Raw genomic sequence first — 23,208 nt, 5'->3', positions numbered from 1 at the left:
AAGCAAAGTCAAAATTACCAGATTTTGGCAGCTGGCACGCATCACTTCCATTAGATATGGCTCTTAGCTACCTACAAATGATATGGTCATATCATAAGGAACTCAAGACCCCGTCAATGCCTTGAAAAGTTCACAAACTTCTTGTCCTGAATCAAAACGCATTTGGCAAAGTAAATAAGCACATATCCCATTTCCTTAATTGAGGACTGCTATATAACACTTTACTTCTATATAATTTTTTTTTCACGGTATGCTCTGAAGGAACCTAGAAGTTCCCTTGAGCAGAAGAATTTAACAGCTGACACAAGCCACACAGAAAGACAAAAAACACTTCTGTAGAAGTAAATAGTAAACTAAAGACCCCAATGTGACACACAGGCTAGACAATATTGTAAATGAAAGAAACTATTTTTCGAAAATAGACATTCTTCTCACCATATCTAAGGACGTTCTGTTTAAAAGAATCAATACATCCATACCCCAAATATTCACTGTTGCTAACAAAAGTCTAGTTAGGTGCACCAACCTTGAAAAATATGTATTATATCAAAAACCAAGGAAACCAAACCTTAAAATCTCTGAGAGGGGGAGGAATATACAAGCAGTGTTTGGTTAACAATGCTGCAAAACAATTTATCAGTTCTGTCTTAAGCCCTCATTCAAGGTGGCTCAATTACCATAGTATATCAGAAGGACATAATTTTAAGATGATTTCATCCTAAAAGGAAAACACACAACCTCTACCAAGAAAATGTGAATACCAAGATTAATGAAAGAGGCCCATCAGGTCACAAACTCAGGAGAAACCCTCAAGGACAAGGAACTACATGGCAGGTGATCATTCAGACTTCTTGGCCTCAGCTAAGGACAAAGACGACATACAATTCCTAAAACAGTAGCATTCATAAAACTGAACAAATTCTTGCACATAATTTATGATTTGCTTAAGAGTGGGTCCATATTCAATGCCAAGTCCTCTGGCCTACCTGGCCGTGCAAGGCGTGTCAGAGAGATGTACACGTCATGGCAATCTCTTTCTTGTGGTATGATGAGCTGTATGATCTGAAAGTTCTTGCAGCGAATCAGAAGAGGACATCCAGTAGCAGCTGTTGCCTGTTTTTCAATGGTGGAAATCTGACTGTGAAGAATCTAGAAACCAAAAGTTATTTTGGATGCACTAAGCATAAATAACCAACAAATATGACAAGGACTAACACAGGTCTTTGAGCCACACGAATAAGAAACACACCCAACCTTCAGCTAAGTCACTACCTGTGCCCAGATAACAAGAAATGAGATGTTCCAAATGAGAACCAACTATCTCGATTTAGCTTTTTTTTTTTTATACCAAGCTTTCTGATATCCAGCATAATTATTTTGAAACAAACTATTTAGCATGTAATTGTGTACAACTTCAGGTAAGAGAACATTTGGTACTTAAATGTTGACTATGCTTAAGAGCTAAAATTAAATAAGGTCATGGGAAGTTAGTAAAATAAACTTTTTGCAATCAACAGAAGTTAGAGATAGCTCCACTGGGAGGTGCCACCATGCTCCTTAATTCCACATGGAACACTCAAGTTCAATAGCAAGTTGGGGTTGTTGTTTTCTGAGCTGTTGGTGGTCAGGCAAGCTGCAGAAGAAAGGATTTATTTTAGTTTTTAATTTTCTCTTACTTTCAAGTGACAAATCATAACTATGTAGAGTAGTATTAGGATACAATGTGATGTTCTGATGTATGTGTACAATGAGGAATGATCAAATCAAGCTAATATACCCATCATCTTGCTTATCTATCATTTCTTTAGGGTGAGACAGTTGGAATTTGCTCTCTTAATTATTTTGAAATATACATTATTACTGACTATAGTACCTCTCTGTGCAACAGACCTCAAAACCTACCTTTCCTGACTATTTGAAACTTTGTACCTTTGGTTAACAACTTTCCATTCCCTCCCTCCTTACCCCACTTCCAGCCTCTGGTAACCACTGTTCTGCTCTCTAAGGAAGAGATTTCACTGAACAGAAACCATGCTAAAGTGCATTTCTCTGGTCTTTCAAGGTCCACACTATATCCTCCATGGCAGCACTTCATTCTCCAAGCTCCTGTCCACCCCACAGTGCCTGCCACCTCTGCAAAAATGTAACACTGTCCATGGAGTCTGGAAAGGGGGATATCTGCCATTCAGGGATTCTGGTCTGGTCATAATGTCAAGGTTAGACTACTGAATAAATTAAGAAATATCTAATATTTTTATTTTAAATAGCAGATGGGACTCTTCTCTAGATTTTCTTTTCAAAATTATCAGATAGATAGAAACAACCTAATAAAATGATTGAATGGTTGCTTTATAGGATCCTGCAAATAATGTGTATGTAACAAATTAAGCACTATGAAAATGCTGTATCTGGCATATTGACATTATTGAATATCTACTTGATGGCTATAATAACATGAAGCACTTGAAGCTGCAGGCTATCTCTTGGTTTGTCTTTACTGATGTCCAAGTGGTTAGTGTTAACGATGATTAAGTTGATCGGGTGGATATGACTCAACAATAGAAAAGGACAAGGCACACATTCCAGAGACAATCCTTTGAATATCCAGACCCCAACAGCCCCCACTTTACCCTGAGGAAAGAACTGAGGGTCACATTATTTTACTTCCAGCAACGGAAAATACAAAAAGCCAAAAAACAAGGAAAACATACCCATGTTTCTTTTCTTGCATCAGGTACATTTTCTACAAATATGACGTGAGTAGCTGTCAGATACAAAGTACCAAGGGCTGCTTTTTTAGAAGACATTCGATCAACCAACCGGACATTTTCAACCTAGAGAAACCAGTTTGATGGAAAGAGTTTCAGTGAAGCAAAAGGGCTATTCAGAAAATAGCAGGCAATCTCCCACTTACTGTAATGTAAAATTTTGAGAATTCCTACAGTAACAAAAACCAAAATGTGCCCCCTTATTTAGACTTCAATATGATAATGTATATAGAAGATAAATATTCACCAATTACTAAAAGATGACTTTAAATGTACTACAAAGCATTTGTAGATTCTATCCTTTCTTTGAGATTTAAAAAGGTCCATGTTTTCATTTCATAGTAATTACACAAAAATTCTAATTTAAGGCAGAAAGTGTATGCAGTAAAGCTCTGAGATTACACAGTAACTATGCATGAACTACATTCTATGAAAAAGAAAATGATATGTGATCTCATGTGTTTCTAAAGTTGTAGAAATGTCCTTATGGTTGTTTGCTGTCATATAAACCATAGTAGGAAATACAAACATACATTTTGGGGAAAAAAAGTATCAGAGAATTGTATATAAAGAAACCCTACTAATTTAAGATCCTCATATTCATTTAGAATAAAATCTTTTGACTGGCAGAATTCTCATCACTGAGCTAAAAATTCAGTGGTTGCAAGAGATGCCTGCAAATGATTCGTTTTTCAAGCATTTAGCTGTTTGTGTGGAGCAATGTCAACGATGTGTGCCCTGGGATCATCCCAACATGAAATGCAATGGAAAGGTCAAGACAACCTCCAAAGGACACTGGAAACTGAAACTGGAAATGCTGATAAAATAAGAGTTCTTTTATCAATTGAATTTATCATATTGTGAATATACCAATTAATCAGAAAGCTTTTATCATACACATTGTTTATTGTTTGAAACAAAGATAAATCTTATTCTGGAAATATTTCTTTAATAATGATTTCAATTTTTTATATGGTTACAGAGCTGTTCCATGTCTCCATTTTTTCCCTTAATCTTCTTTTGGAATCTATTTTCTTTATAAACTATCTTCTTAATGCATATTTTCAAATTCTTAATATTTTTAAATCCTTCTCTGGGGTCAAACTTCTCCCTTTTCATCTCTTCTCTAATTCCTAATATTGTGAATTGTGCTTTTACTATTTTGTGATTAGACAGGTAAGGTTTTTTTCTTTAAAGCAAATAGGTCTTAAATTATCGACTTCATAATTTTTCTCTTTTCTAATTTGTTAATTTCTGATTTTGATGGCTAATAAATGTTGTAACTTGCCTTCCTTGGGTATATCATATGGTTTTTATTTATAAATCCCCAGATTTAATAGTTTGTTAATTTTCATTATGTTTGTTTAATAACAAAAGTTTTTAAATTCAAGCATTTTCCTCCAAGTAAATCTTTGGCTGCATCCTTTGAGTTTTGTTTGTATACTCATTCTTCATGCTTTCTAAAAAATCTGTAATTGCAGTTTTTATTTCTTCTTTGACCCAAGAGTTTTTATGGAGAATATTTTTGAATTCCCACATGGTTGGATTTTTTTTATTTAAAATTTTGTTATTAAACATTCTATTTTGAACTAACTACAAGAAATGATATTATTAAAGAGAACTGTGGAAGAGAAAAAATAAGGGGATATATTATTTTTAGAACATTTTTTGGGGGAGAAAAACTCATTTGCATGCTAAAACTAAGCTACATTAAGCGTAGGACCAGAGGCACTATACCAGTTAACAACATCTAAAAATGGAGTACAAATGGTTTTTCCTGGACTTAGGGCTAATGAAACAAGACTTTTTGTGGATAATATATTGACTATAAAGGAATATTTTTGAACCAAAAATATTTAGCATAAATTATTTTTTCCTACAGAAGTGACAGAAGCCATACCACTTAAATTATTTTTAGAAAATAGAGTGGAACAGAATAAGGTACACAGATGTTGATAGATTGGAATACACAGTGGGAGTTTTCCATGTCTATTTGTTAACTTTGGATGCTGCTGCACGAAAATTAAATTTCAAAATTTGGCAATGGTTCTCATAGGTCCCAGAGCTGTCAAAAGCAATTCTAAAGTTATGGAGGGAAAAAAGAAATGAAAAAAAAAAAATGAGGGAAACACCAACAGCATGATTTCCCAGTGATGTGTAACAGCAAAAGAAATGAAGAGTAAAGATTAAAATTCTGTTACCTAATAAATTCTGTGAAGACAGAGAACAGTGTTCAGGGCTCATGTCATGGTACATACTAAGCCAGAGCAACTTAAAAATGAAATAAAACTCAGAGTTCCAGCACCACCCTGAAAACCCACTGGTTCAACGACTGCCTCATTGCTGAGCTACCTAAATTCTATCTCATCTACATATGTAATAACTTACACAGCAATAAGGCTTCTTTCATATTTGAAGAGATAAGACTCAGGAAACTACCCATTTCTTGAGGCAAACTTATTGCAGCTTAGCCACAAACTCCTGGGAACACAGCTTAAAACACACTAGATATGCATGCTCTGGGCAGGGCACTTAACCTACGTGAAGTTACATACATTTTTCCCTTCCTGACATTTCTGACAATGAGATTCACATATGACTAATGTGATGTCACTGTGTCATTTAGTTGGCACTGCTTTTTTCTTTCTTGGTGGGACATAAAATCTGTTCCTCTTACCATCACTGATTTGCTGAAATGCAGTAAATTTCTAGTTTTTGATTTATAAATGATATTTGAGGCCATGGGACTGAAGGGAGAGTATGCAGAGTGGAAAGAGAAGAAATATGAGGAAATTCAATGTTTAAAGGTCCCACAGAAGAGGAGGATCTGAAGAGCAAAGTTGACAGGAGTGGCCAGGAAGGGGGCCATTAATTAGGAGATGTTGCTGTCAGGGGGATGGCCGAGGGAATGCTTTGAGAGAGAGGGATTTTTTTACATCATATGGTGCTGAAAGATGGAGGAAGGCAAGAACTGTAAGTTGCCCATGAAACACACTAGCAACCTTAAAAGAAGTGGTCCTGCAAGCACCAGGATCAGAAGTCATAACCAAGAACCTGACACACAAACTTACAGGCACTGAAAAGGTAAAGAGCTCCTCTTTGCAGAAGTGAGGATGTAGGGTACAAGACCAAAGCACATTAAGAACTTTTCAGGAGCAAATGGCAGATCAAGATGCTGTAGAGACTGAAGCCCAGCATCACCAACAAGAGCACCGCACTGTGATGCACACAGGAAATACACTGACTCCTTAGAGGGATCTCAGAGGAACACATTTTAAAGGATTAGAAAAAGGAGATAAGGATGATTGGGTAAGGATTTGTTTTCCTGCTTATGGTAAAATCTCTTCCAACCCTATGAAGTTTCTCAGTTTTTAAAACTGGTCTTCAAAAATTATGTACAAATTGATTAAATGTTCAAAGATTCAGTAATATAGAAGGAAGAAAATCACCCCTAGGACCATAATCCAAATATAAGCACTGTTACTCTTTTAGAGTATTTTAGAAAATACCTATACCTTGTTTTAAGTGTTTTATTACATAGTGAAGTGCTAGAAGAAATAATCCCCAGGGATGGGATGGACAAGTATAATCTAATTTGTTTGAAGTCATTTGCTCTAACGTAGCATCAATCCTTCCTTTGCCCTAATCATCCAAACAGCTGCCTATATACCAAAAAGAAGCCTTCCTTGATAGTTTGGTGTTGCTTTCTTTTTCCTTTTTTTTTTTTTTTTGGTCAGGGTGGAGGTAGAAGGGTTGTAATTCAGGAAAAGGCAGATTCCATTCTAGCTGTCATTGAATAGAGATGCACACACAAACGGATGGTAAAACAACCTACCCCCTGTACTAAGCAGCAAATATTGCCAGAGAAGACTTAAAAAATGCAAGAAGCCTTGGAAGCTGGCAGAAATTCTCAGGAGAACCTTCGACTTTGGGAAGGTAAGAGAATGGGGGGGGGGGGTGTTTAAAATAACTCTACCAACATCTCACAGATCAGGCCAAACCCAGTCTCTTGGTTTATGTAAAAATTCTCAAAATAACAACCAATAATAAAAAACAACAAATATTCTTAGAATATGTGCTTACTCTATGTCATACTTCATTCTATGGTTCTGCATCTCTGACCTTAGTTAATTCCCTATATTAGTTAGGTTCTTACATAAACCTCATTTCAAAGTTCCATTTAGAGACTTGACAAATTTTCTCAGCTCATGTAGGGAACAGGAAGCAAGGCTCAGTCTGTAGCTAAGGTTCATCTAACTCCAAACCCCAAGGTACTCATTCATCACGGTCTTTGAGGTCATTCTAGTACTGTTACTTAAAATTAATATTTAGAACAATCAGCTGGCAATTATTTTAAGCAATTGTACACATGAAATTTGATTTTGAAAACACAATGCTTTAAGACAAAATTATACTGTAAATATATGCAAAACTGTTATCAGAATGCCATCCTTTGAGATAAACTCAAAGACAGAAACTTGGAAATAGGATATGAGAGACCAAACATTGGCACAGACAGATTTTCAGGATTCTCAGAAGAAATAAAAGGGAACACTGAACATCCAATTCCATGGAACAAAATGCCTCTGTGAGGCACTGAGTTAGGTTCTAAAAAGAAAAACAAAGACAGAGTCTTTGTATACCCTCTAGAATCTTACAGATCCAACAGAAAAGACTGTGGCCCAGTTTAACATCCTTTTTTATTCCTATCCCTCCTCTGTTGGTGTTAGATTGAGGGAGGAAAAAGGTTTTGTCAGCTTTTCTGGGCCAGGGCTGAAAAGCTTCAGTCAAAACATGGGGCTCCAACAAAGCACTGCCAGGTCTGAAACAGGACACCCTGGCTACAGAACACAAGTCCTTCTTCGCCCTTCCCTCGCTGCCTAGGAGTCAGGAGGACCTTATAAATCACAGAGAGACAGAGCCTCTCTTCAGAAATTCTGATGGTTGCCACCTTCTAATTTCAATCTTAATAGAATAATAAATATGGATCTTTGCTTTCTACCCTGAAGGTCAAATGGTAGACTGCCGAAGACTGTGGGTTCCAGAATCATCTAGGATTATCTGCGTAAGTAAAGCCGCTCTGCAGGATAAGGAGTTCACAGAGCCGGGTAGAGTTACCATTCATTGAAAAGGACAGGAGGAAAACCAATGGCACTAGCCACAAGCTTTGTTCAGGACAGAGACCAAGTTCTCAGTACCATATAAATTAGGCTAAAGGTCACTGTCAATCACCCGGGGGAAGAGATCCAGAGACCGTTGAACAGGGAGAAATCAAAATGTCTGCAGCAGCCAAATCCTAAGACAAGTTTATGTTCTAATCTAAGAAAAGCAGCTAGATAAATAGTTTGTCATGCTAAATTTGGTATCATGACATTTCCTAACTCTACCAACATGAAAAGAAAAGTATTTGCAAGTCAGGAGGCCTGGGCTCTGGTTCTGGTTCTGGTTTTGAAACTGAACTGTGGGCACAGGCAGTTGTACATTTTTCCTTCTGGGTTTTGCCTTCAATAAAGAATCTAAGGGTTTCTAATGTCTCCCTCCATTCCAGCAGGCTGCAGGTCTGACTCAGTGGCACGAAATAGCAACTGTGAGAACACAGACACAACAGAGAGACAGAGCCTCTCTTTAGCAATTCTGATGGTGCCACCTTCTAATTTCAATCTTCATAGAACATGGATCTTAGCTTTCTACTCTGTAGGTCAAATACAATTCAATATTAAATTCTCCAGAAATTCAGCCATCCAGGAATGTGGCTGACCATTGAAACCCTGTGGTTTTCTAAGGAAAGGAAGCCCCCGCCTCAGAACAACGGTGCTGCGACAGTCCCTGAAATGGAGACAGACGCTACACTGACATCCACAGCTCTAGACCCAAAGTAGGGCCAGGAACATCCCAAGCCCATGCACACAGGCCAGGTAGCCAGGGTGAGAAGATGCCAGGCTATAACTGGCTATTTTTCAGTCTTAACCTGTCTTAAACTCCTCCCTGTCTTAAATTCTTCTTTTCCTTTTTGCTTCTTTCAGAGAGGAGTTAGCTAATAACTAGGTAGGAATCCTAGAGTTTCTGTAATTCTTGGAGACTTCTACTTCTCATAAGTAAGTATCATTAGTTTTTTAATCTAAATTAAAAGTCTTGTTAAAGTATTAAAAAAAAAAAGCCTTTGGTTGGCTTTCTTAAAGAAATGACATCTGACTGAATCTCTTTTTAGATGTCCTATTCAATCTAATGCCATAAAATCCTTAAGAAACAATGAAAACTATTTCTGAGAATGTACATACATATCACAATGCTCACTTTATTTCTAAAAACAAAAAAATTAGCCATCCATCAGTTTTGTTTTTTTTTTTTTTTTTTTTTAGTCTTTGATGTTGATATTCAGACTACATGGCAGACACTTAGGGCCTTCCTACCCACCCAATACCCTCCTCACTGGTCAGAAAGAGCCTGAGTGACAAGGATGACTTCTGCAAAAACCAAAGTTGAGACAATTACAATAATGAGAACCTAAAAGTACAGGCAGAGTCCATTTCTGCCTAAAATGTTTTTCAGCTGTGAGCAGAGCCAAAAATGTGAAAGTATAGAATACAAAAATGTGCAATAATCATACGGTGAAAAAATACGTAAAAGTTAATGTAGTTCTCTTGTACTGTGCAGCATTTAGCACAGTGATTGGAATAAAATAGTGAGAGTTCTGGTCAGTGGCTATAACAACCAGTCCCACGGTGTCCAATGGCCATCCACCAGGACAGGGTAACATAAAAAGCAGCTGCATTTGCTGTGACACACAGGAACCAGATTCCTGGCCTGACAGCTTCTCAGAAAGGAACACCCACTGCAGGGTGGTGTGGAAGCTTCTGGGGAGAGCAGATGCCTTTGGATCTGGAGAGTTGGGAGGTGGGTGCGTGTGGACGATACCGGTATGAAAGCTCTTGGACAATACCGGTATGAAAGCTCTTTTGCCTTTAAGCAGTGCCTACTCCCTTATTGGCCATTTAACTAAATTCTGATGCCAAACTGGGGCACTCTGTAAAGTCTAATTTTACAGAACAGTTGCCAGGAAAGAAGACAGCAGAATCGAGATAGATTCCATGTTGGTAATTTTTTAACAAACAGTAATTATTACTAAAGAAACCCATAACAGAGACATCAGTTTTGCTTTCTGTCCCCACTGAATGCTCACCTCACATCTGTGATTTCATTTCCTCTATGTTAAACTAGTAGTAACTACTGATTCTTCCAGAAAGATGGACTACTCAATTATAGTTGGCAAAGTACTCTGATATGCAAGCAGAAAAATTAAAACAATAACAAATTCTTCAGACCATTCAGAATTGCTATAATCTCTTACAATTACAGAAAAAAAAAAACATTTAACTTTTCTAATTTAAAACAAAAAGCACTTTTTACCCTTACATAAAGTTGCTTAAACAAATAAAAAGTGCTATCCATGAAACTTTAAGGGTATTCTAATCCACTCTTTTGGTAGAAAAATCAGGAACATCAATCCTTTCCCCAAAAGGCAGATTTAATCTGTTTAAAACTATAAAACCAATGAAAGTCTTTTCCCAGGACCATTTTATTCAAAGGTCAGAGATTGGAGAAGAACTAAGAAAAGGGCAAAAATCACAGAGCACAATCCAAGAAAATATATGACATGTAACCAGAAGAAACAGATCTCACCCTTCATGAGATCCATAAAAGATCTTTTGTACAACACAGAGGAGAATGTTTGTGGGATATACAACATATACTGGGATGTCTGAAAAGAACCCATTTTTAAGCTACCCAAAAAAGTTAACTCTCTTAAAAATATATCCTGCTATGAAACTGTTATTTCAAAAACATGGTAAATGTAATCAGATATGATACAAAACAATCTCTCTGTGAAAGAACTCTATGAAAACCAGAGAGCTGCCCCCAATCAATTAAGGTCCTTCTAATTTACTAATTAATTAATTAGGTTAATTTGTTGAGTGCCTACTCAGATACCCAGACTATTGATCAAGAGACTCCTGATTGGTAATACTAAACACAGATTTCCTGACTCCATCTCTGTCAGGACCCTTTTAGGAGAAAGAGACAGAAATCTAAATCTCACATGGCCAAACCAAAAGGAATTTTATTGGATCATATATAAATGTCAGTAGTAGATCTAGCTTCAAGACTGGCCAGGGGCTCAGAGCACCCAGCTCCTCATACTCTATCTCCTGGCTGTGCCCTCGATGCTGGCCCTCTCTGTTCTCTGCTTTGGATGGCTCCAGCAACCTCAACCTCATCTCCTACCAAACCATGGGCATGGAGAAACGCAGCAGCTACTCCCCCAGCTCCCCATGCAAAGGTTTACTGAATTCTGCTGGGTTGCATCCTTATCCTGAAACCAATCAGAGTGCTCACATAATACCATGATTTGAGTAGTCAGATATTATGTGACATACCCAAAACATACAGATTGAACAAGTATTCTGAGAGGGAGCCTGGGAGAATGGATGATGGGCAACTAAAGCCCAGCACGTGTCTATCACATCATCTGTTACCCAAGTTGTTACACAAACAGTCATCCTACAACACACCTTGATCATGTCACTCTATTCAGAGTCACAGTGTCTACCCTCTGCTACTGATCAGGGCCTTCTACAACCTGCTCACCAGTTTCTTCCTTTCAGTCCTAAAACAATCACCAGTAAGTATCATATGGTATATGCCAATTATAATTCTCCAAAGACATACTGATTGAAACCGGAATACATGTGAGGACAGATCATCCTTCTTTCGCTTTCCTTCCCTCTAAATAGCCATTCTGCCTGCAGAGATCACATCTTCAATCTGTCTTCTCGCGTACAAACTTTCACCTGGACAGAGCCAGATTCAGTTCTGAAGTAGGAGGATTCACATTTGGAAAGACTAAGACCCAGTTTGGAAAAGGACTCATAATCCAAGGGGGTGAATCCCAGGGGTAAATACTCAGAAAAATTCAACCTGGTAATCTTGAAATAGTTTTCAAAACTAAGTGGGAAAGGATAAATGAGTATATCCATTAAGTGTTTTATTATGCTGGTTGCACACACAAAAAAATAATAAAATGAATTAAAATCTTGAAATTGTACATGTGTTAAAAGGATTTCTAGTCTATCAACTTCCAAAGTGAAGTCTTTGCTCCATGTGAGAAACAGAGTACCTCAGACACATTTCTATATATTTTTAAGACACCTGCAAATGTCCAAGTAAATCCTATATACAAAGCGATCCTCTCTGTGAAAAACACAGGCTTTTTATTTTTTATTTTTATTCCTTTTTAAAAGGAATAAAAAACAATGAGACTTCCATCACGGATAAGCATTCTTTCACTCAAGTGAAAGATCAAGGAAAAACCTTGATGATTCTGGAAAGCCTATAAATGCAGAGGCTGCTGTTCTATCTACCTAAATGACTGTCAAAACAGCAGATTTGACTGATATTTAACTAAATTCTAGATTTCTCTGAGGGGAATAATGAAGCTAAAATTGTTAGAGACCCAGAGCCATAGCTGCTTAAGAAATAAGAGTCCGGGTAATTCTTGGAAAAGGCAGACAGGAGGAAAAGAAGCCTGTTTGAGCTCAGAGGAAACTACAAACATTGTGCCAGAAACCAACTCTCATAAATAAAAAGGCAGGCACTTGAGAGTTTTGCACAGGACCCATATAATTTATTTTGGTAGGATGACTCTGGATGTGTAGGATTAAAAGAACATGTGCTGCTGAACAAAAGAACAGTCCCAGGATTTATTTCGACACCACCTTAAAATAACCTCAACCAAAAATACCATTACAACAAGCACAAATAAGAGAAAAAGAGAGAGAGGGATGTTAAAAAGAAAATAAATTAAGAACAGATGCTGGGCCACACTAATTATTACCAAGAACTCAAAGAATAAATGTATGGAGTGATCTATTAAGGATAGTTGAGTTAAAAACAGTAAAGTCACTTAAAACACAAAGTAGAATTGGGAGGAAAAAGACCTTGCGTTGAAGCAATACACAAATTCAATACCTTATTTTATGATGATGATGATTTTTTTTGCTCAAAAGATTTCTAAAATTCTAAATGCCTCTGAATTTGGCATAGTTTTCACAAAGGCACAGATAGAAAGGGACTAAACTGCCTACTTATATAGTTCTTTGGGAACTCTGGGAAAGCATTTTTCCAAATGCATGTTGTGCCAAATGGAATTTATTGCTGGTCCAAAGAGAGGAGACAGTCCAGGAACAGGGAGAAGCAAGTCTTATTCCCCCTCCCACCAATTCCTGGCCAGTATCAGGGCCAGAGGACGAAGGGGTACAGTCTGTCCATCCAGGACAAGGCCAGATTCCAGCCCATCTACACGTTCCCATGCCTCACTGCTGGCCCCCAAGCCCTCAAGGACAAATTGTGTAATCAGCACCATATTTTTCTCTTCCTCCTCTAACGGTACAACCCTCAAGAGCCCATCATTCTCATTCCGGGAAATGAACATAAAGCAAACTGCTGTGCAGACACAAAGATGTGAAGCCTCTTCTGGGGCCAAACAAGAACTGTTGCACTGCTGCTCTGTCATGGAGCTCTGAGGTTCCCAACATCAGTGAGGACACCGCATACCCAGCACTGCATGACCCTCTTCAGCCTGATACCCAAGGCCCAGCTTCTTAAGAACAATCTTGCCTCAACCATCCAGTCTGCTGTGAACATTCTCCTTCCTTTAAACCACTGTGACACCTGGGCTCTCATTATTCTGCCTTCTTACATGTTATTCTTATTGTACCACACTACTTATTACCAAGAACATATATTCTCGAGGAAAGCACTAATGATTTTCTAGATAATATTTCCTACAGCCCCATAACAACGCTATGTACACACTTACATCAGAATTATGGGAAGAAAGGAAAAGGAGACACGGATATTGGTTTATTGGCTTTTGGAAACAATAAACCACTATAATTACAAAGTATCACAGCTACCCTTAACTGTAGGATCCTTAGGGATAGGCATCACATTTTTTTTGTCTTTGTATTCTTTTTTTTTCACATTTCAAACTTAACTCATTTTATTCTTTCTTTTTATTCCATAGTCCTAGGTACATTACAATGACAGAGACTACAACTGACAACATAATGAATTATATTTGTCCAATGAATGAAAATCAACAATATAGGTAAAAACAATATATGTAAGGGATTGTACGTAGAATTAGGTATCATTAAGTAGAAAGGCTGCATTGTTGAATTTGAATTTTCGGACAAGGCGAGGAATATTTAATTATAAATGGAATATGTTGCTAGTAGTGGAAACAGAGAACAGAGAAAAAAAGAATGAAGCAGAACTTCACCTGCAAAAGTAAAATTAGTGCCACAGAACTAAAACAGAATGCTGAAGAATAATTAGAAATAAAGCCATTGAAAGGTACTAAAGCTCAGACATAGTCACATTTAACTCTTTTCCTTCATTCAGTCATCCAACATATATTCAGGGGGCTCCTCAACCTGTATCAGATACAGACTATTCTAGATGCCAGAGATACATGAGTAGACAAGATAGGTCACTGCTCACATGTGGTCTGCATTGTTTGGGGATAGGTAGGCAGGAAATAGGCAAAACACAGATAAACAAGAAAAAATAAAGTGTGTGTGTGTGTGTGTGTGTGTGTTTGTGTGTATGTGCATATATGGGTACATGCAATACAAGGGAGGGTTATTAAAGCAGGTAAGTGGTTGGGTGGTGAGGGACAGCAGGGTCCAGGGAAATCTTCTGTAATAAAATGATTAGATATTTCAGTAGAGAACTAAAGGAAGCAAGAGAGCCAACCATGAGGACATGTGGGGACAGGGGATTCTAGCCAGCAGAACCAAAAGCTGAAGAGGCCCTGGGCAAGGGCAGTTTTGAAATATTCAAGTCTACAGGGAGGTGAGGAAACCTGATCAGATCTGTGAGGAGTGAGGAGTGGGTGACCAGGTGGCCCATGTAGTGAGAAGGAATCTCAGAGCCACTTTGGCTTTCTCTCTGAGTTGGGTGGGAAGCTACTAGAAGGTTTACAGGGAAGGCTAACAGGATCTGGGAACTAGATCTTCTAATAGAAGAGCTTCTAATGTGACAACATACATGGATGATACACATAGTGTTTTAAAGAACTGCAATATTATTTTTGTTTAATTCTTACAGCAATGTAAGTTCCATGAGACCAGGGCCCCTAGCTGTCTTGTTCGCCATTGGATCTCTAAGCCCTTAAACAGCAACTTGCATTTAGGAAGCACTCAAGGAATATTTGCTGAAAATATGAATGAATGAATAAATTCAAGAACAAAGTCTTTAAATCTATCTGCTTAGCCCAAAAGGCAGAATCCCTTTCTTAAACTACCACTGCTCAAACTAGTTGAATTTCACCTTGAACATGCAGAATAACTCATGCTTTGCTACATGCCTGAAGGAATGAAACTTTCTTTCATAGCTTGGCAATAAATTTATTTCTCCGGGAATCCGTGATAAGCAGTGTTTTAGTAAGTGAAAAAGAGAAGAAAAGTAAATATACAATTTTTATAAAGTTGTCATAGCCTGCCACAAAACTTTAAGTGGGAGTTATTTTTAAAATATTTTAAATGGCTGTGGGAGGAAGGGTTCGGTTTATGTCCTGGGAAGTACTTTTACTCCCAAAGGCTTTAACTAGCTGTCCACCAGGGGAAAGGGCACTAGAAAAAAATAGTTGAGACTGTTCCGGACCTAAGAAATATGGTTCAAAATGAGCTTTTTGGGCTCCCTCTGAGTGCGATATAAGAATATAAAACTGAACCTTACAGGGACAAAGTCTCGGAATCCTGGGTGTCTAGTCAAGAGCTTTAGTTTCATACCTAGTTCACAGCTTGTCCTGTTCAGAATGGGAAAAAAATTAAAAATTTTAAAAAAGTTTGAGGTGTATAATAAAAGTTTTGAGGTGTATAATATCTCAACCACATCCCCTTTAATGGCAGTGCCCATGTTACTCTGTTATATTCCTCCACTAAAAAGTCAAAGTGCTTCCCAGTTTCTTCTCCACATATCCATTCCAAAAAGACCCCTCCCTCAGGAATCTGGGGCGATGTCCCTAAGGCTTTGCCTCACAGGCCACTGCAGAGGCTTCCTGAGCAAAGCTGGATACCTTTCCTAAAATCCATGTGCTTGCAGAGATTAATGTTTTTATTAAAGAAAAATATTCTCTGAAGCATGGGTGTGAACTAGAGTTGGGTCACACAAAGCCACTCTTTATAGAAGGCCTCCAGAGGAAAAAAATATTTAAACCCATTGTGCACTGGGGAAGTGAATAAGTAGGTCAAATGAAATGTTTGGATTAAGAAAATTCTTTTTATTCTTAAATAAAATTCTTTCATGGAAGTTTTTCAGCATATAAACCTGGGGCAAAGTCCTTTTGCAATGATGATAAATAATAAAAACAACTAAAAGTTACTGTGTACCACATTGTTTAAGTTAACTATATTCTCTGTTCAGTCTCTAACAAGTAATATATTAGTAAAATAAGCCTTTGAAGTCCTTCAGTTAACTCAATCAAAATGATACACCTAGCTATAGTCATCAAGACTGTTGGATAATGGCTAAAGATACTAAAGTACTAAAAGTACTGGTAAAGGCTAAAGAACTGGTAATGCTATAATATAGAGATCACAGGAAAGAACTGAGAGTCTAGCAAGAAACACATGCACTTATGGTGGACTGATTTCAACATGGGAGTCAAGACAATTATACAGGGTTAAAAAAAAAAAAGTTTTTTCAACAAATAGTGCTGAGACAACTGGAATTCCACATGTAATAAAAATGATGGATCTCTAACTCACATCATATATGCTGTGGTTTGGATGCGAGTTGTCCCACAAAAGCTCACATATGAGACAATGCAAGAAGGTCTAGAGGAAAAATGATTGTGAGAGCCTTAACCTGATCAATGGATTAATGCCCTGATGGGATTAACTGAGTGGTAACTGGAGGAGGTGGGGCATTAGGGTCATAGCTTTAGGGTATATATGTGTATCTGGTGAGTGGAGTTTGCTTTCTCAGTTTGCTGATCATCATGTGAGCTGCTTCTCTCCACCATACTCTTCTGCCATGATATCCTGCCTCACCTTAAGCCCGGAGGAATGGAGCCACGCTGTCTATGGACTGTGACCTCTGAAACCGTGAGCCCCTAAGTAAACTTTTCCTCTTCTACAATTGTTCTGGTCACGTCTTTTAGTCACAGAAGTGAAAAAGCTGACTAAAAACAATATATGAATATTAATTGTAAGTAAATTTAAGACCTAAACAGTGTAAACTTCTGTGACCTTGGAAAAGGCAGTGGATTCCCAGATAGGATTCAGAAAGCAAAAGCAACCAAAAAAATATATATAGGTAAACAGATAAATTGGACTTCATCAAAATTTAAAAGGTTTGTATTTCAGAGGGCAACAAGAAGAAAATGAAAAGACATCCCACAAAATGGAAGAAAATATTTGCAAGTCATATATCCAGTTGAGATCTATTAACCGGAATCCATAAATACCACTTACAACTCAACAACAACAAAAAATGAAGAATGATTTAAATAGCTATTTCTTCAAAGAAGATATAAGATAATTAATATGCACATGAAAATATGTTTGAGATAATTATCCATCAGGAAAATGCAAATCAAACTCCAGTATGCTACTACTTCACACCCATTAGGATAACTACCATCAAAAGAACAGATAATAATAAATGCGGGTAAGGATTTGGTAAAATTGGAACTCTCAAACACCTCTGTTGAATGGGGTAGCATCTTTGGAAAAATGTTAATTTCTCAAAAGATTAAGCATATGGTTTCCATATAAGCCGATGCTTCCTTTCCTGGGTATATGCCTAAGAGAACTGAAAACACATTTGTCCAAAAACCTGTACACAAATGTTCATAGCTGCACTATTAATAATAAACAGTGAAAACAATTCAAAATATCTATCAACTGGTAAAAACATAAACAAGTGTGAGTGTATTCATAAAATGGTACATTATTCAGCAAAGAAATATATGAATGAAGTACTGGTACACGCTATAATATGAATAAACCCTGAAAATATTAACCCGAATGAAAAAAGTTAGTCATAATGGGCCATGTATTACATGATTCCATTTATATAAAATATGCAAATTAGGCAAATCTACAGAGGTAGAAAGTAGATTAGTGTTTTTCTAGGGTGTGGAGAGAAAGAAAGAGGAAATACTTATTAGTGGATGTAGAATTTCTTTTTTGGGTGTTAAGAATGTTCTAAATTATATCTCTGTTCAAATTTCATTTTATCTTAAAGACTATATTATCATCATATATTAAATAACAATGTTAACTTACTCCTAACTAACAACCCTGTTACTCTATTTATCTCCATGTCATTTTGACTATAACACACCCACACATAAACACACACAACATACACATACATGTGGTCTGTATTCACCTAATCAGAAAGGTACCTTGCAGCTGGCTACATTTGTGCATAAACATGAAACGAAGGATTATGGATTCTTAAGTTCTAAGACAGACTGTGTGTTGTGCACACCCAAGCCTCTCTGAGGACAATTAGGCCTCAAACAAGCACTGGCCAGACCTATCAGAAGTGAGGATTTTAAGAAATGTGGATTTCTGAGGAATGATTAACTGCAATTTAAGTGATTATTTGGCTTAGACTTGGGAAACTAAAGAAGACATAATTGTGTGGTTCACTACAACAAACTCATCAGCTTTGTCTTTGAAGTGAGAGAGCAGATTTGACTATATAGACTGTCTCCTCAACAGTTGTTAAATACTGGGCAATAAGAGAGTCTAACACTTGGACAATAATCTCTCTTTAGACAAACCTGAATCAAAACACAATGCTGAGCTTGGTTCTTTTGATAAAAGCAAATTGCAATATCAAGAAAAAGTGAGGGGAATGTTTGATAACACAGAGGCAGACCATTCACCTAGAGGAAAGGAGGGAACCAGGTCTGAGAGCCACAGGAAACCAAAAGGCATTCTCTCTCCTATTTTAAAAATCAAAACACAAAATAGTGTAGTTAGTGTAGTTGTTAAGAACACAAATTTTAGGGCTACACTGGCTAATCTGAATCTTCCTTTTGCCTTTTACAGTTGATTAATTTATTTATCTTTGGTTTCCTCATCTGTTAAATGGACTAACAACAGTCCTCATCTCATAGGATAATTTTGAGGACTAAGTGTATTACTAGTGTAAAGCTACAGAGCAGTGCTTAGTGAAGTAGCTATAGGGCTCTTTAAGGATTTCCTTTCATTACTACCATTATTGAACTGGTACTGCTACAAATGACCACAGACACAAAAACTAAGCTCAATCATATCAGTAAGCAAAGAAATGAGAATAAACCATAATAAGAATAAATAAGAATAACTCATACTTCATATATCATTCTCAAGAATGAATTTTTTATAAGTGTTCCTCTGCTATCCTAGAAGCAGACACGATCCTAGAGGAAACTGTAGGAAAAGGCATCAAAATCTTAATATAGACAGAAATAGAAACAAAAAAATATAACTTTGAAATTTAATCTGAGGCAATAAAGAGATCTATATAACAATTTAATGCAGTGATGTTTATCAGTTATTATAGTGAAAAAATTGATACATATTAACTATTAAATACTAGAGGATAAGCCGTCAAGAACTTGGAAACATCTGAGATTTTAACTTGCTTATAGACTAACGAGTATGTCTCACAGTTTCATTGGCACTGAGAGAAGACACAAGTCTCTGGGAGACAAATAAAGGATGTTATACTCACTGTACGTGAAGGAGTATGACCTATGAGACTATATGAAACAGATGATATTCATAATTCATTGATACATACAGAGAGGATCTGTGTCATACATGCAGAACTTTTAAGCTCAGAATTTAAGAAATGCCAATAGTCTAAGGAGGCTGATAACAAACCTGTTTAACCTTTGCCCATAAGGGAAAAACATTTTTATTATCCCAGATAGGAATCAAACTTGCCCTCTGTTACTAAGAAGGAAACTACTTCTCTCTTCCCAAACTGTTCATCAAGGGATTATAATGAACAGATAGTTTTTTTCTGAATAAATAGTTCAGAATAAAAGTATAAAAATGTGAATGACCCACAGAGAACTGCTTCCCAACACTAAATAACTTACAGTGCATCCACAGAATGTGCATTTATGTACTTATGAAAAATGCTTTTCAGAAGAACATTTACTAAAATGAGAAAAAATATTTATGGTATACTGTGACATATAAAAACAGATTCTTATTCACTAAAATCATACACACAGCATATGTACATACACATGCATGCGCACACTCAGGTAGAATGAAAGAGAAAAATGGACCCAATTTTGTTTTAAATTACATTTCCATTTATATGTGAAGAAAAGGACCGAATATATATATAGTAGTAGTTTTTTTCTGAGTGTTGAGATTATGACTCTGCTTTTTTAACTAATTTTTCTGTAATATAAACTTTTATAATCAGAAAAAGAAGATTTTTTAAAAATGCATAGATGTAATACAACAAAAGAAAAAAATAAATAAACTAGACTTTTGTTTTTTGAAGTGCTAGAGATTAAACCAGGATCTCACGTATGCTAGGCAAGCACTCTGCCACTGAGTTACATCCCCAGCCCCCAAGTAAACTAGACTTCATCAAAATTAAAAACTTTTGTGCATCAAAGGACACCATCAAAACTGTGAAAGGAAAAACCTACAGAATGGGAGAAAACATGTGCAAATCATATATTTGATTAGGGATTTGTATTCATAATGCATAAGAACTCCCGCAACTTACTAATTAAAAAGATAAAAAAAAACTCAATTGAAAAATGAACACAGGATTTGAATAGGTATTTCTTTAAAGAAGATATAGAAATGGTCAATAAGCACATGAAAGATGCTCATCATCATCATTCACTGGAGAAATGCAAGTCAAAACCACAGATTGCATATCACTTCTTACCCACTAGAATGGCTAAAATAAAAAAGACAGACAATATCAAGTGTTGGTGAGGGTGAAAAACTGGAACCCTTAGACATCGTTGGTGGGGTTTTAAATGGTGTGGCTACTTCAAAAAACAATCTGGTAGTTCCTTACAATGTTAAACATAAAGTTTCTCTATAATTAATTCAGCAACTCTAATCTTGGAGAAATAAACTTCTACCCCGAAGAAATAAGAACATAAGTCCACACAAAAGCCTATACACAAAAGTTCACAGCAGCACTCTTCAATAATAGCCAAAAAATGGTAACACAAATGCTGATGAACACGGCAAGTTGGACAAACCAGAAAAGCATCATGCTGAGTAAAAAGGAAAGCCACAAAAGGCCACACAGTATATGATTTAGTTTATATGAAATTTCCAGAAAATATGGTAGAGACAGAAAGTACATTAGTGGCAGCTATGGGTGGGGGAGGGGAAAATGGGGAGTGATCACTAGTGTGTATGGGGTTTCTTTTGGCGGGGGCAAATGAAATGTTGTGGCATTAGATAATGATGGTGGTTGTAAAATTCTGTGAACATTTGAAAATACATAAAATTACATATTTTAAGAGGCTGAATTTTAGGGTATCTGAATTATATCTCAATAGGTTGTTATTAAAATATATGTATACACATACACACTATTCACATACACATCACCAATTGATATAATGGGAAAAACGATAATTCAGAAAAGTAACAAAATAGTCAATACTCATGTTTGAAAAAGCTTCAGCTTCTAGTTACAACAAAATACCCTAGGAGAATGAAGTGCTATTCTCCCCTTTAAATTAGCAAATGGTCTTTCAATAAGAGAACAAAGATACAATAAAAAAGATACTCTATACCCTGTTTCTGAAAATGGAAAACGATGTAACATTTTGAGAAGTCATTTGGCAACCTATCTCAGCCATAAAAATCCTTCATCTTCACTGAATAATTCCATCTAGGGCTCTATCCTAGATATGCAGACAATATTAATAAATGTTCATAAATAATTAACGTTAGTAGAATAGCCTTAAAATGGGGAAATGGTTAATGTGATAATATTTCCATAGAATTTTAAAACACCCAGAATCTTCTAAAGTATGTTTTTTAAGACTACAATATGATGGTAAGTTAAAAAAGGCAATCTACAAAATTGATCCACATGATCCTAAATTTCTAAACAAACAAAAAATTTGATGCATACAAATAAAAACATGCCAGAAGAAAATGTACTCAAATATTAACAGTAGTTAATTCCTATAGTACTCTATATTAATTCTATAACTTAAAAATATTTGCTAAATGAAAATAAAAGGAGTACAACCCTTAGTGCCAATGGTATAATGATGGTGAATGAAATGGAGAAAGAAAATCTATGACTCAATGTCTTTCCCTCACTTAGAGAACCTTAAAACGAGATAACTATTTTTAAATGGACGATGCAGATAAGTTGGTGAGTTTGACATTAATTCTAAGCAAGATTCTAAAATGAGCTCTTTAATGGAACTTTGTATAAACCTAAAAAAGGAAACCATCAGTCAGCAGGAACATCATGGAGTCACTCAGTCATTTTAGACCATTTGTACTTCCTTTCTTTCTCCGATAAGCTATTTGGAGGGGTATTAGAGGACAGACTCATAAACTGGTAAATGAAATCAAACAGAGAGAACAAGTACATCTGCTATCAGGGCCAAGATCCTGAGAGATGAAAGTAAATAACTTAAGTCACTAAAAATTTTCATGCCTCTAATTTAGTTTATCTCTTGGATGAGATATAAGATAGGGTAATAGGAGGCAAGCACGTTATTAAATAGTAGAAGGTACCAAACTGAGAGAAATAGCAGATGTATATCAGAATCTAAAACAGAGTAAGGGATTAAACAATAGTTTAAACCTAACAAAACAATATTTAACATAGATAGGGTAAGATATTGTATTATAATTTAAGATTAACTACTGATGAATACTGGATTTCTTTGGGAGAAAAGAAAATGTTCTGGAACTGAATAGCTGTGGTGGTTGCACAACTTTGTAAATTCTGAAACCACTGAATTTTAAACTTCAATGTGATAAAAATGGTGAATTTTACATTATCTCATTACAATATATTTTGTGATTACACATATGCTTGTAATATTGCGACACTCATACACCAATACTACATAAGATATATTGACCTCCACAAATACTTCATGCTAATATTGTTACAGAATTCACAATAATGTCAAATCATGGGTGCAATGCACACTAACAAAAATTCTTTAAAATGAAGTACCAAAATCAATAATTATTCATTCATTTGATTTTTAATTTATTTGTCACATGCTTACTTGGTACCAGGCACTATGTTAAGAACTGTAGATATGGGGTGAATACAACCCTCACCCTCAGAGAGCTCCCAGTAAGAAGAGGACTTAATATTAAATAACTATCACTCC

At 36.3% G+C, this 23,208-nt stretch overlaps 1 protein-coding gene across 1 annotated transcript in view; it reads right to left on the bottom strand.

The window, feature by feature from the left end:
• Window positions 1–23,208, bottom strand: part of Mtmr7 (myotubularin related protein 7) — a 114,648-nt gene that overhangs the window by 58,269 nt on the left and 33,171 nt on the right. The window contains exons 2-3 of the mRNA XM_076852432.1: window positions 2,712–2,834; window positions 987–1,149 (exon numbers count right to left, since the gene is read on the bottom strand). Coding sequence (XP_076708547.1) covers window positions 987–1,149; window positions 2,712–2,807 — 259 coding nt within the window. The 5' untranslated portion in view covers window positions 2,808–2,834. The remainder of the gene's footprint in view (window positions 1–986; window positions 1,150–2,711; window positions 2,835–23,208) is intronic.

The sequence above is a fragment of the Callospermophilus lateralis genome, chromosome 4, assembly GCF_048772815.1.
Source record: "Callospermophilus lateralis isolate mCalLat2 chromosome 4, mCalLat2.hap1, whole genome shotgun sequence".
Lineage (NCBI taxonomy): Eukaryota > Metazoa > Chordata > Mammalia > Rodentia > Sciuridae > Callospermophilus > Callospermophilus lateralis.
This window is presented reverse-complemented; position numbering and strand designations above follow the sequence as displayed.